General features: G+C 61.9%; 1 protein-coding gene across 1 annotated transcript; it reads right to left on the bottom strand.

The window, feature by feature from the left end:
* Positions 1–4039: 4039 nt before the first annotated feature.
* On the bottom strand, positions 4040–8735 carry PLPP2 (phospholipid phosphatase 2). The gene is made up of 6 exons (XM_068169536.1): positions 8571–8735; positions 6269–6420; positions 5646–5923; positions 5038–5095; positions 4590–4766; positions 4040–4488 (listed from the first exon to the last, which is right to left on the bottom strand). The coding sequence occupies exons 1-6, from the start codon at positions 8620–8622 to the stop codon at positions 4351–4353; spliced, it is 855 nt and encodes a 284-aa protein (XP_068025637.1). The 5' UTR covers positions 8623–8735; the 3' UTR covers positions 4040–4350.
* Positions 8736–13565: the final 4830 nt, after the last annotated feature.

Here is a 13565-nt window from a genome sequence, read left to right as displayed (position 1 = left end):
TGGAGTGCCCCTCCCTGGAGGGCTTCAAGCAGTGTGTGGCTATGCACACTTGGGGCCAGGGTGGTGCTGGGTCGATGGTTGGACTCAGTGCTCTTAGAGCTCTTTTCTAACCCAAACAATTCTATGCTTCCAAGGGGCCCAGGCCAGGCACCAGCCTCTCCCTCACAACTGCTCTGGCCTCCAGCAGCCCCCAGCCCCATGCTGGCCAGCACCACACACCTCCAAGGGCCATGGTATCTTGGGGTCCTGGCCCAGATACCCCAGCTCTGCCCTTGCCCTGCTGAGGAGAAGAGGCCCATGGCCATGCTGCAGTCACTTCCTCTCAGGCTGTGAACATCCTCACTCAAAGGTGCAACCTGCTGTGCCTGCAGGCATCGGTCCCCCTCCCACCACCTCCCTGAGCAGAGGCCACTCCACCCCCCCCAGCCACAGGCTCAGCTGCTGGCAGCTTGCATCCATGGCTGGAGGCCAGGGCAGGGGATGTTTTGGGGATGAGTAACATCCTTCCTGGCAAGGCCTCTGCCCGCTCCTGGAAGCAGGCTCCGGGCACTGGGAAGCTCAGCCCCCTTCACCCAAGCAGCTGGGGAAAGAGGCCAAGAGCAGAAGGCAACCTGGAGATGGGGCTAGGGCAAAACAGACTAAAAAGCCAGACAAAGCCTTTGAAGTGCCAGAAGGAGCTCCAGGTGCCAAGGAGAGGGGAGGGAGGATACTGCATGGCAAGGCAGGAGCCAGCGAGGAGGCACAGGTTAGGGGAGGCAGCCCAGGGCCCCCCCTCCTAAGTCAGGGTGGAAGCCAGAGCCCAGCTGAGAGCTGCCAGAAGCAGCTTATTTTGGACAGGAGGCATCTTGGCTGAGCACTTGGAGCTGCTGAGCCTGGGGAACAGGACAGCTCTCAGAAAGCAGGTCCCAGCCATGACTCGTGGGCCAACGCTGCTTGGCTTCAGCCCTGCAGCTGAATCTGTCCCAACACAACCAGGACTGGATCCCTAACTCCTGAGTCACTCACTGCAAAGGGCTTTGGACACCCCAGCCACAAGCTGGCCCAGTGCCCACAGCCACAACTCACCCTGAGTGCAGGAGGAGCTGCCTGGGATGCACCAGGCAGGACGCAGAGCTGCTGCCAGCCCTGACACCACCTCAAGCCTCAAATGGGGAAAGCCAGGCACACAAGCTGCAGGGGAGGGGAGGCACTTCACCCCACCACCCAGCTCTGCCCTCCCACAAGCCCTGCTCTGCCCACTGCCTGGCCCAGACCCTCCCAGTGCTCAGACTGAGGGACTGAAGGCAGCAGGAGCTGGCCTGAAGATGGAGCAGCACTGGCAGCATGCCACAGCATTCAGCCATGAACAAGAAGGGACTGAAGGGCCTGCAGATCTGGACCTGCTTTGCCTTCTCCAGCACCCTGCTGGCATCCATGGAAGTGGGCAGCAGGAGCTCACAGCCCCTTGCTGCTTCCAGACACGGGCTGGAAAAGTCCTTCCCAACTGCAGGTTCCTCGTGGCTGGGCAGGCTGTGGAATCTGGTGAGGCCTCAGCCCCTTTCTCACACCAGGGCACGGCTGGAAGCAGCCCCATCCCCTCGGGAAAGGGGCAGCCAAGCTCCCTGCCGTGCACCAGCCTGCCCTGCCCCGTGGAGCTGCACGCTGCAGCATTGTGGCCCAGCTGGTTTTTCCAGCAATGCATCCAAGAGGCGAAATCAGATCTCAAGGGAAGGGAGCAGGCACGTTTCTGGCTGCACAGAGAAGCCCTTGGAGGCAATGCCAGGAAGTGGGGCAGCTGCTGGGCACCACAGCCTGGCCAGAGAAAGAAAAACCACCAAGCAGACAAGCTCCAGTGCCCAGGCTGGGCCTCACTGTCCCTGACTCCAGGAGCTGCTGCTCTTTACAGACCTTTGTTTGCAAACCCTGTGGCAGAGACACCCTGCCCTGGCACTTCCCCCCCTTCCCCCCCCACGCCAGCTTTGTTTTACACCAACAGATATTAACCAACCAGCTCAGAGAGCTGGGATGGGGGAAAGAAAGGAGCTGGCTGGGGGACCAGGGAAGGGCTTGAAGGAAGAAAACCCTCAAAGGAAAACAGCAAAGCAGAAAAGCAGAGTGTGGTGAGGGAGTTCCCTGCACACAGGAAAGGTATTTTTCGGTCAGGGCTTGTCTAGACTGGAGTCACCCATGCTGCTCAAGCACAGCAACACCATGCAGCGAGCCCAGGGTGTGCAGGGGATCTGCTGCTGCTCCTGGCCAGCACAGACCAGGCTGCACTGCCCAAGGGTGAGCAAGAGGTCCCAGAGGTAGAACTGACCCCAGGCTTGACCATTCCACCCCACAAGGGGCTGGGGTGCCCCTGAGCCCTGTCCCTTGCACAGGTTTGGTGCCCAGGTCGAGGGAGCTTACAGCAGCTGTGGTTCCCTGTTCCATGCCAGCAGCTCTGCCCACCTCTAGCAAGCTGCAGGCAGGATTCAAGTGGCCCCAAACACCATGGGTAGAGCTGGGATGGCTCCAGAACACCAGAACTAGGCAGAGCTGCTGCCAACACCACGGAGCAGGCACATCCCCAACTGACCTTCGAGCCTGGTCCTGCCAGGGCGCTGCCCTCCTAGTGCCCTCCAGCCCAGGGCTCTCCGCCTGTGCCTGTTGCAGCCATTCCCACAGCAGGAGGGACAGGGGGTGGCTGTGCCAAGGCTGTCACCACCCTGCCTTGCCTTGGCTCCAGCTGCTGGAGCAGCAGAGAGAGCTGCAGGCACAAAGCGTCACTTTTTCCAACAGCTTCTCTCCGCCTTCCCTTCCTTCCCCCTTGCAGAGGGCGGCCGCAGCGCTGCGAAGCACAGGAGGCTCCTGGGGTCAGGGTGAAGGCGGTGCCAGGACAGGGCCCAGCTGGGACAAGTCCCTCTGAGATGTGAGAAGAGCTGTGGGTAGGCTCAAAGTTGCCAGCCAGCCAGCCAAGGAGCAACCCTCTCAAAGCTGGTGTCTCAGGCTGGCAGCGAGACTGCGGAGTGCCTGGTCAGCCAGCCCCAGTCTCTGCACTCCCCCCACCACGGCAGGATGCTGCTCCCACCAGCCCTCTCCAAAGGAACTTGGGAGAGCCCTGACAGTCCCCCAGCAAAACCTCCATGCTAGAAAGGGCCTCCAGACCCCTTTCCCTGGGGAAAAAGGAACCCCTGAAGCCTGAAGCCCATGCACTGGCGAGGCCAGGAGCATCCGTGGAGGAAGAGATCAGGCCTGACACAAACATTCTTTAAGGATGATCTAACTGAAACAAAAAAGAACAACATTTTCCCTTTTTTTTTTCCCTCTCTTTTTTTTCTTTTCTTTTCTTATTTTTTGTTTTTTTTTTTTTTTTTTTTTACAAAAACACATCATCATGAAAATGTAGTTTCAGAAGAGGCCCTCAGTGCTCCAGTGCTGGAGGCAGCTACGTGCCAGCGATGGGACTGACCGCTCCGTGGCCCGCTCCCCACCTTCCCAGGGAGGTTGGGAGCCCTGTGTCTACCTCCACATCCCCCTTTTACCACAGGAAAAAAAAAACAAACACAACACAAACCAACCAAACTTCTCCCCTTTTCCCTCTGCAAACTCCCCCCTCCCCCCCACTAAAGCATCAGCTAAAGCTGCAGGAGAGACACCAAAGGCTTGAGCATCCCCCCTCGCCCCAAGCCAGGCGTGAAGCAGGCAGGGTGCGGGAAGCTGCGCTGCAGCGCTGGGTACCACCCCCGAGAGGAGCCTGCCCTGGGCACCCCCTGCTCACAGCAGCTGCTCTTTAAAGTAGGTAATCAGGGAACAGAGAAGAGCTCTGGATTGCTTTAATCCTTCCCCCCCCAAAAAAAAACCAACCAAAACGTATTGCTAGCCCAGCAGCTGTCCTCCTCCCCCCGTGCTTGGGAGGATTTGTACTCATAAGGCTGGATAATTGGACAGGGATAAGGCAGGCTCGGCACAGGAAGCCTCAGACTTCCCTCCCCCCCACACACTCCCCCCCACGAGTTTGCTCTCTGCTGGGCACAGTTTGCCAGCCCTGTAAATCCACCCCCCACGTGCCACCCTTCCCTCCCTCCCTTCCCTCCCCTCCACGCAGAGGGCTGAGACAGCCTTGGAGCATGACTCAGACGCGCAAGCGATCGAGGACCTTCCCTTCCCACGGGCAGGGCTCTGGGATCACCGGGCACCGGCAGGCGGAGGCACCGCGGGGAGCTGGGGCTGGAGCTGAGCAGGGATGGACAGGGCGGTCCTGTGGGTACCTGAGGCAGCGGAGCCGTGGTGGAGCCAAGCAGTTAAGGCAGAGCCAGCGTCCCCGGGGGCCGCCCCGGTGGCGGGAGCGGTGCGCGGGCGAGGGGCGGGTCGGCAGCCCCGGTGCGCGGCTCAGGGGCCGCCCCGGTAGCTGTAGTGATTGCAGTCGGTCTCGCTCATGGTGAGCGGCAGGCTGGGCTTGCGCTCCGCGTCCTCGGCCCCGCACGGCCGCGGGGGACGGGGCTTGAAGAAGTCAGAGACGTAGCGGACCTAGAAGAGAGGAGGAGGAGGGAGTTGGGGGGGACACCACCGAGCCGCAGCCGGCAGCAGCGGCCTGGCAGAGCGGTTGGTGAAGGCAAAGGGACACTCACGATGAGGACGGCGATGAGAGCCCCTTGGAGCAGCCCTGCCAGGACATCGCTCCAGTGGTGCTTGTAATCTGACACTCTGGTGTAGCCTACGTAGATGGCGAAGGCGATGAGGAAGAACTGGATGGTAGGGCGCACCAGCCGGGCCCACTTGCCCACCAGTCGGGCTTGCACGTAGAGCTGGTGGGGGGAAAAAGGGGGGGGGGAGAGAAAGAACAGTCAGCAGCCTGATCACGGAGCGCTCAGGGCACCAGCCCACCCCAGAGGACAGGATCCGTGGGGGGCTCCCCACCTTTTTGCAGCAATGAAGTGCTTAAGAAAAGCCTGGATGAAGGCACTTAGTGCCATGGTTTAGCTGATTAGTTAGGGTTGGGTGATCTTGATGATGGGTTTGGAGGTCTCTTCCAACCTGACTGATTCTGTAATGGCTTGCCCGGGGCACGGCACTTACCGCCAGGAACATCATGCAGTACATCCCGAAGGAGGAGTGCCCAGAATAGAAGGACAGCCTGTGGAGCAAAAGGCATGGATCAGGCTGGGAGAGCAAGTCCCCAGTGTCCAGCTGGGCCCCTGTAAGCCCCAACCTGTTCTGCAGGTTGCCTTGCAGCAGAACATCAATCACAGAACCACAGAACTGTCAGGGTTGGAAGGGACCTCAAGGCTCAGCCAGTTCCAACCCCCTTGCCCTGGGCAGGGACACCTCACACCAGAGCAGGTTGCTCACAGCCACATCCAGCCTGGCCCTTCAAAACCTCCAGGCAGGAGGCTTCCACCACCTCCCTGGGCAACCTGTGCCAGGCTCTCACCATCCTCCTGGGGAAGAATTTCTTCCTAACACCCAATCTCAACCTACCCACTTCTATTTTTTGTTCCATGCCCCCCGGTCCTATCACTCCCTGACACCCTCTGAAGTCCCTCCCCAGCTTTCTTGTAGCCCCCACTTCAGATCCTGGAAGGCCACAATAGCACACTTTGGGCTGCCACCAGCCCACAGGAGCCCAGCACTGCCTAACAGGTAGGCCTGGCCCTGTGCTGTGGCCCCCCACCCCAGCAGCTCACCTGGACTCAGTGACATTCCTGCTCTCCCCTTGGCAGACATTCTCCAGCTGCACATAGATGGAGCAGTTCACCTTGGACCAGTCAGGGTTGCAGACAGCCAGGAAGTTGGGCCGCAGGCGGCCAATCATGTACTTGGCCAGGTCAGTCAGGGACTGGCTGATGGCCCCCCCAAAAAGGAAGGTCCCCACCACCTTGTAGAGGGCAGCCAGATAGTTGTTGAACTCTGACTTGGAGTAGAGGCGCTCCGTGTAGACCAGGTAGGCTTCTCCTGTCGAGATCTGCAGACACCAAGGAGCAAAGGGTGAGGGGCTTGGTGCTGGCAAGCAGTTCCCCAGCACCAGGGATACAGGATGCTTCCCCTCTCAGGTCTGCAGTAGAAGGGCTCCCAGCACCCAGCTGCCTCAGGAGCTCACAGGCAGCCTCTCCCTGCAGGGAGCCATCCCCACGGGATATGGATCTCACCACCCCAAAAGGAAACTCCTGACCCTCAGCAAAGCAGGGCTCAACCCAGGGGTCTTGTTGGCCTGCTGGGGGCCTAGGGGTGGGCTGTGCTGGGCCCCAGCTCCTGGATCCAAGGTGCCAGGAGGCTTCTGCCCCAAGGGAAGGGAACGGTGCTTCCTTACAATGGCAACAGTGCAGGTGATGGTGACCCCAGCCATGAGGCCGTGGGTGATGGTGTCTGCCTTGTAGGGGTAGCGGATGGAGTCATCATTGCAGTAGAAGCCCCTCTTGTATGGGGAGTTCACCAGGGTCAGGATGATGAAGGGCAGAGATGCTGCAAGGCAGAGAGAAGGCGAGGGCTGGAGACACCCAACCATGGGCTCCACACAGGTACCCAGCACCGTGCCATATCCTCACCCCTGGGTCTCTGCTCCCACTGCTGGGGAGGAATCTCCTCTGGGGACACAGTTGTGGGCCACCAAACATGGCAAGAGGTCATGCACCCACCAGCCCCCACTGCTGATAGGGCCCTATCAGGGCTCACAGCTGCCTGCAGCACTCAGATACCACAGGAGACAGCCACAACCGGGCACCTGCCGAGCCCCCACAGCTGCCCTGCTTCTTCCCAGGCATGGCAGTCACAGGGCCTGGGGCAGGAGGTCTTGTGCCCTCTCCTCACACACTGCCCAGGGTCTTTAGGCCTAGAAGGATGCAGCTCAATGGGACTGATGAGCATAGGCATCTTTCAACCCTGCTGAAGAGCAGGGAAGAGCCCTCCAAGCCTCAGGTGTTCCCAGCAGAACCCTCACACCAGCTCCAGGAGAGCCACTGCCCAGGGATGCTGGCAGGTGATCCAGACCCCAGAGCATTTGGCTTCCCACCCTCTTGTCTCTCCTGGCCCCTGCCAGCCTCTCCTCTCCCCCAGCCCCTGGCAGGGCTCTGGAGAGATGCTGGGACCGGCTGGAATCAATCCAGGCTTTGCCACCCAGCATGTCCCAGCTCTGACCAAGGGCATTTTACAGCTCAGCTTTGGACGGGATGGTCCCCAAGATCAAGAGGAGTTCTGGGGGGTCTCAGCCCCATGGAGTAGCTGTGCCAACCCCCCCCCCGCTGGAAGGGGACCCCTCGCCCCTGAAGATGCGGCTGGAGCAGCCCGGGGTCACCCTCCCCGGGGGACGCGGGGTGCAGCCGGCTCTGGGATGATCTTCCCCGAGCGCGGCCCCTCGGTCCACCTTAAACTCAAGCTCCGCTCCCGGTTCCGCCTTTCCCAGCGGTTTCCGCCTTCCCGAGCTCCACCGTCTCCCGGGAGCACGCACCTTTGTCCCCTCCCGCCCCGGGGGACCCCCCCATGCCCAGACCCCCCGTCTCCTGCCCTTACCGGGCAAGCGGAGACAACGACAACGAGACCCTGTCCCGCCGCTCCCGGCGTGTCCCACTCCCTCCGTTCCCCTCCAACAGGGAACTAGTCCCGGTTTCCCCCCGCCCCTCTCCGGGGGGGTGGTGGCGGCGGCAGCAGCGGCGGCGGCGGTGGGGGGAAGCCGGTACCCGGTGGCTCCGAGACGCCTCCGTGTACACCTCAGACGTTCATTTGCAGCTCAAATTAGACACCAACTTCTCCTTCTGGATAATTTCATCCCCCAAAAAAAGCTCCGCTAAAAATAAAGGCACCGGCGAGGAAAGGCGACCCGAGCAAACAGGAACCGGCCGCTCCCCACCGGTGCTCAGAGCCCAAGAAAGCAGCTCCCGGCCCGGGAGGCTCCGGTTGAAATTACGACCTGGGCCTTTATTTTTAGCCCATCCTAATTAGGTGCTTCTCAGCGTCTGTTTTAGAAACGGGCGTTTACCCGCACCGGGGGGGTGTGTTGTTGGGGGTGGGGGGGTGGGAGCGTTGGGTACCGGGAAGGGGCACCCGGAACCCGCCCGCCCGGAGCTATGGGAGCCCCGGGTCCCGCTCCGGCCGCCCGCGGAGCAACGGGGCCCGACCGGCGGGCAGGCAGCCAGGGTAGCAACAGGAGGAGGAGAAAACAGCCTTCCCCAAGCAGTGCGGCGGGGCCCCGCCGGCCGCCTCCCGGCCTGGAGCCGGCTCCGGTCCCCGCGACAGGCCGCCGGACACGCCCGGGGATCCCCTGCCTTCCACTTGGGCACGACCCCGGGGCGCTGCGCCCTCGCCTCCAAAGGCATCCGGACAACAGGAGCCTCGCGGGTGGCCGGTGGTCCCGGGGCAGTGGATGGTTCCCTGTCGCTCGGTCCCGCCGCCTCCGTCCGCGCCACCACGAAGGGGCCCCGATTCCCGGGACAGGGCCGGGCAGGTGCCTCCGAGGCTGCCCCCAACCCGACCCCACAGCACCGGCAACAAGCTCGCTCGGGCAGAAGCACCAGGGGACCACGGACCCCCAGTACCGCCCCGCGAACATGGAGCCAGCCCGCGGCACAGCCCCACCGGAGGGACCCGGGGACGCTCCGGCGCCGGTATCGAGCCCTCACCGACCGCCAAGCAGAGCACGTCGAGCACCACGAAGACTTTCCTGCGCTCCATCCCGCTGCCGGTGGCGGCCCCGCGGCCCAGCCCCGGTGCTCACATGGCCCGGAATGGCACGGGCCCGACCGGGAGGTAAAGTCCGGGCGGGGCGGGACGGGGCGGCTCCGGCAACCACTGCCCCCGCCCGCGGGCCGGGCAGGAGCGGGCGGGGCCAGCCCGTGGGGCCGGGCAGGTGCGGGGCGCGGCGGGGGAGGGTCCAGTCCGGACCCCTCTTGGCTTCCAGCCGCTTCTCGGTCCCCTCTCCAGCACCTTCGGTCCCGGTCCCTTCTGGACCCCCGGGTCCCGCTCCGCCTGCCCCGGTCTCCCCGGCTGCCTCCAAGGGGAAATGGGAGAAGGAAGGGAGCAGGGCAGCATGTGGGGACCGCGTGGGTCCCGCCGGCCTCGGACTTCCCTGAGACTTAGGGGGCGGAAAAAGGGAACAAAAGACAAATCCGAGAGTGGAAGAAGGAGGCTGCCGCAGGCGAGGCGGGGCAGTGGCAGATCCGGGGCTGACTCGGTGGTGATGCCGGGCCGGCGGACAGCGGGGGAGCTCCCCGGGAGCTTCTGAGCAGCCAGGTTTAGACACAGGACAAGGCGCAGGTTTGGTTTAAGCTGCGGTTTAACCTCTGGGACAGGGGATGGTGTTTTCTGGGGGCCTCAAAAAGGCTTCAGCGCTGCCTGTTGGGGCTGGAGAAGCTGAGCAGGGGACACCCAGAGCAAGGACAGGAGCAAAGGTCTGAGCAGCAAGTCCTTGGGTGGGAGCAGGGATGGGATCGACCAGAGCCTGGCTGTTTGCTTCGGGCCCAACTCTTGGTCAGGAATGGAAGGAAAGATAAATACTCCAGAAACCACCCCAAATGATAGTAGCTTCTGGGTGGTTTATTTAAGTGTGGCGTGAGTGGCCTGTGGAGAATGTGGAGGCTGCTGTGGGAAGCTGGAAAGGCTCCTGGGCTGCCCTGGGATTTAAGGGGATGGGCAGAACCACTTGAGAGTTTTCCTCTGCTCCATTCTGCCCCAGGGCAACTGCCTGGCTGCACCCCAGGGCCCTGGCACGGCCTCTGAGATCATCCAGCCCAACTGCCAACCCAAGAACACTAAACCATGTCCCCAGCTGTCATGTCCATACCTTTCTCGACCACCTCCAGGCGTGGGGACTCCACCACCTCCCTGGGCAGCCTGTGCCAAGCCCTGACCACTCTGGCAGCAAAGAAATTGTTCCTCATCTCCAACCTAAGCCTCCCCTGGCACAATTTCAGGCCATTTTGTCTCTTATCACCTGAGCATAGGGAGAAGAGACCAACCCTCACCTCACTCCAACCTCCTTCCAGGGAGCTGTAGAGAGCAATGAGGTCTCCCCTGGGCCTCCTCTTCTCCACCCTAACCACCCCCAGCTCCCTCAGATACTCCTCCCCAGCCCTGTTCTCCAGATCCTTCCCCACCTTTGTTGCCCTTCTCTGGACCTGCTCCAGCCTCTCAATGTCCTTCTTGGAGTAAGAGGCCCAAAGCTGATCTCAGGATTCAAGGTGAGAAGTTGCCCTGCAGATGATGCCTGCAGGTCCCAAATCTTGGTGGTGGGTGGGTAAAAGTCCCGAGGCAGAGGAGCAGGAGGAAGGGAGGTTGGCTGGCACCTGTGGGATGCCCAGAGGATGCCCTGGAGGTGTTGCTGGCTTTAATTCCTGCAATTAACAAATCTCTCTTTCTCATCACAGTCCCTAGCAGTCCTTGCCCATGCTAAACCACCCTCACAGCTGGCATGGGCCACCGTGGGGTCTCAGCAAGGACAGGGATCATGCTGCCTCATGCTGTGGGCTCAGAGCTGCATGCCAGAGCAGGGCAGAAGGAGCTGATTGCAGGCAGCTCTTCCCTGGCCCATGCAGTGCTGTGCCGCGGGCAGGACTTTGCCCCGCGCAGTGCCGTGGCTGTCAGAGGGTGCCAGGTTGGCAGGAGCCACCCAGGAATGGCCCAGCCCGGCTGAACTGGCTGCTCTCGGCTGGGGCCAGCACTCGGGGGTGTCACAGGGACCGCAGCAGCTCCTGCTCTCCTCTCGGGACTCGGCTTCCCCCCAGTGACGCAGCTCCCGGTGCCAGGGGGTCCATGGCGGAGCCTGGCACCTTTTGGGCTCTGCTGGATTCCTCTGGCTTCCTTTAGGCTTTTCCGGGGCCAACCCCTCCCAGCCCCGGGGCGAGCGCGGAGATCCCATCCCGGGGGTGCTGCTGATGCTCTGCTTGAGGAGGGTGACCGAAACCCTTCTCCCCCTGCTGCCGGGGGCTTGCCCACGCCTCTGCCGCCGCCACGTCGCACGGAAGCTCACAGGAGGGAGGACGGCGCCGAGCTCGGGGCCCAGTCAGCCTGGCAGAAGCTGCTGGGGGGGAAGGGGAGGTTGCGCTGGGGAGCCGAACCCTCGGCCCCGATCGCTGCAGCTGTGGAGGGAGCGACGGAGCAGAGGAGGAAGGTCCGGGACCCCCCGGGGATGCGACCCCCGGGCGCGGAGCCGGTCCCGGCGCGGGGCTCCGGCCCCCTCTGCCGTTAAAGAGCTGCGGCTGCAGCGGCTGCAGCGGCCGCGCCCGGAGTCGAGGGGCTGGAGACTGCCCGGCAGAGAAGGACCTGGGGGTGCTGGGTGCTACGGGCTGAACCAGAGCCAGCGTGTGCCCAGGTGGGCAAGAAGGCGACCACCATCCTCTCCTGGATCAGGCACAGTGTGGCCACAGGAGGAGGGCAGCGATCGTGCCCCTGCCCTGGGCACGGGGGAGGCCACACCTCAAACCCTGGGCTCGGTTTTGGGCTCCTCACTGCAGGAAGGTCGTTGAAGGGCTGGAAGGCAAAGAAGTCTGGAGAAAAGGCCTGGTGAGGAGCAGCTGAGGGAACAGGGGTTGCTCAGCCCGGAGAAAAGGAACCCGAGGGGAAACCTTTTGGCTCTCTACAACTCCCTGAAAGGAGGTTGCAGCAAGGTGGGGGTTGGCCTCTTCTCCCCAGGGTCTGGAATAGAACAAGAGGAAATTGTGCCAGGGGAGGATTAGATCCTTCCTGATGGATATTAGGAAGGATTTCTTTACTGAAGGAGTGGTCAGGGATTGGAACAGGCTGCCCAGGAAGATGATGGAGTCACCATCCCTGGAGGTGTCCAAGAAAGGTGTGGAGATGGCAGCTGGGGACATGGTTTAGTGGCCAGGATGGTGTTGGGTTGATGGTTGGACTCAGTGATCTCAGAGGTCTTTTCCAACCAAAGCAATTCTGTGGTTCTATGACCCTGCAGAGGGGGCAGAGCCCGGGGGGTGTGAAGCCTGCAGCAGGATGCTGGCCCTGCTGCCCTGTCCCCCTCAGAAACACCACTCCCTGCTCTGCAGGGCCAAGAAATGGCATCTCCAGGGCTGTGGGGACTGAGGGACAGTGACCCCACCTGAGGGCTTTGAGCACACCTGCCCTTCCCCTCCCTCCTCAGAGCCTTGAAGAAACAGGGACCTCACTCTCACCCCTCAAGCTGTGCCCAACATTGGAGCCAGCCTCTGCCACAGGCAGGCCCCATTCTGCCTCCCCCAAGGTCCCAGGACAGAAAGCAAGAGGTGGAGAGCAGGATTTCAGGAGCTTCTGCTGGCACAGAGAGGCTTTGTGGTGTGGAAGGAGCCTTCTGGGGGAAACACACAAGGCAGGGGCAGCAGGAACATTTCTCTTGCTTCTCAGGATGTTATTTCTGGGCAGTCCCCATCAGCCTCCCACCCCCAGCAGCTCTCCAAAGCCTGCCCAGGTTCAAAGAACTCAAGAGAGATGGATGGACACCTCCCTCTCCTCCCCACTCAGGCTGGGAGGGAAGATTCAGTCAAGGAAGCTTTGCCTCCTGCCAGGTGGTACTGGCACCCCTGGCACAAGGTGTGCTACAGCATGGCAGGAGCTGGAAGTGACCTGGAGAGATCATCCAGTCCAAGGCCCCTGCCAGAGCAGGAGCACCCAGAGCAGATCACCCAGGCAGGTCTGGAATACCTCCAGAAAGGGAGACTCCACAACCCCCCATGGGCAGCCTGCTCCAGGGCTCTGTCACCCTCACAGGGAAGTAATTCTTCCTCCTGTTTCCATGGAACTGCCTCTGCCTCAGCTTCCACCACTGCCCCTCGTGGGCACCAGCAGGCAGAGCCTGGCTCCATCCTCTTGGCACTCAGCCTGCACATCTTGCTCACCCTGAATGAGGTCACCCCAAGCCTCCTCCTCTCCCTCAGCCTCTCCTCCTGAGGAAGAGCTTCCTCTCCCTTAAACATTTTCGAGGCTCTGTGCTGGACTCTTTCCAGCAGTTCCCTGAGGTCCTTCTTGAACTGAGGGCCCCAGAACTGGAGACAATATTCCAGATGTGGCCTCAGCAGGGCAGAGAAGAGAGAGAGAGGAGAACTTCTCAGTCTCACAGTATAACTAAGGTTGGAAGAGACTCGAGGATCATCAAGTCCAACCTATCACCACAGACCTCTCTCTGCTGACCACAGCCCTTCTAATACAACCCAGGATCCCCCTGGCCTTCTGGGCCAGCAGAGCACATGGGACAGGAATGGAGGAAGCCCAAGGACCAGCCCCAGAGCCCTGGGACAGGAGGTGCAGCCCCAGGGCTGCTCAGAGAGGCTCCACAGAGCTGAGCCTGGCAGGGCAGGCCCAAGGCACAAAGGCTTCTCCCCCACTCCTGCCATGAGGATGCTCCTGGGCAAGCAGGAGCAGCTCAAGCTCAGCTGCTGCCCTGGGGGCTTGGAGCTGGCCTGAGGAGTCAGAGCACCCAAGAACACATCCCCAGGAGGATTCCTGGCCTGGCCCTTCCCCAAGGATGGGCTGGGATCAGCCTTTGGCCACAGAGCCTTGCCCTGGCCGTGGCCTCCTGGGGACTGGCTGCCAACATCCTGCCCCGGGAGGGGGGGGTCAGGCACCGTGCAGGGGGTGGAGAAGATGAGACAGAAGAGCCAAGGAGCTTCCTTCCCTTGCTCCTGGCAGCA

Source organism: Melanerpes formicivorus, unplaced genomic scaffold, assembly GCF_026170545.1.
Source record: "Melanerpes formicivorus ecotype bairdi unplaced genomic scaffold, bMelFor1.0.p_v2 SCAF_187, whole genome shotgun sequence".
NCBI lineage: Eukaryota > Metazoa > Chordata > Aves > Piciformes > Picidae > Melanerpes > Melanerpes formicivorus.
The sequence above is the reverse complement of the archived record's forward strand: the minus strand, read 5'-3'. Positions and strand labels throughout refer to the sequence as shown.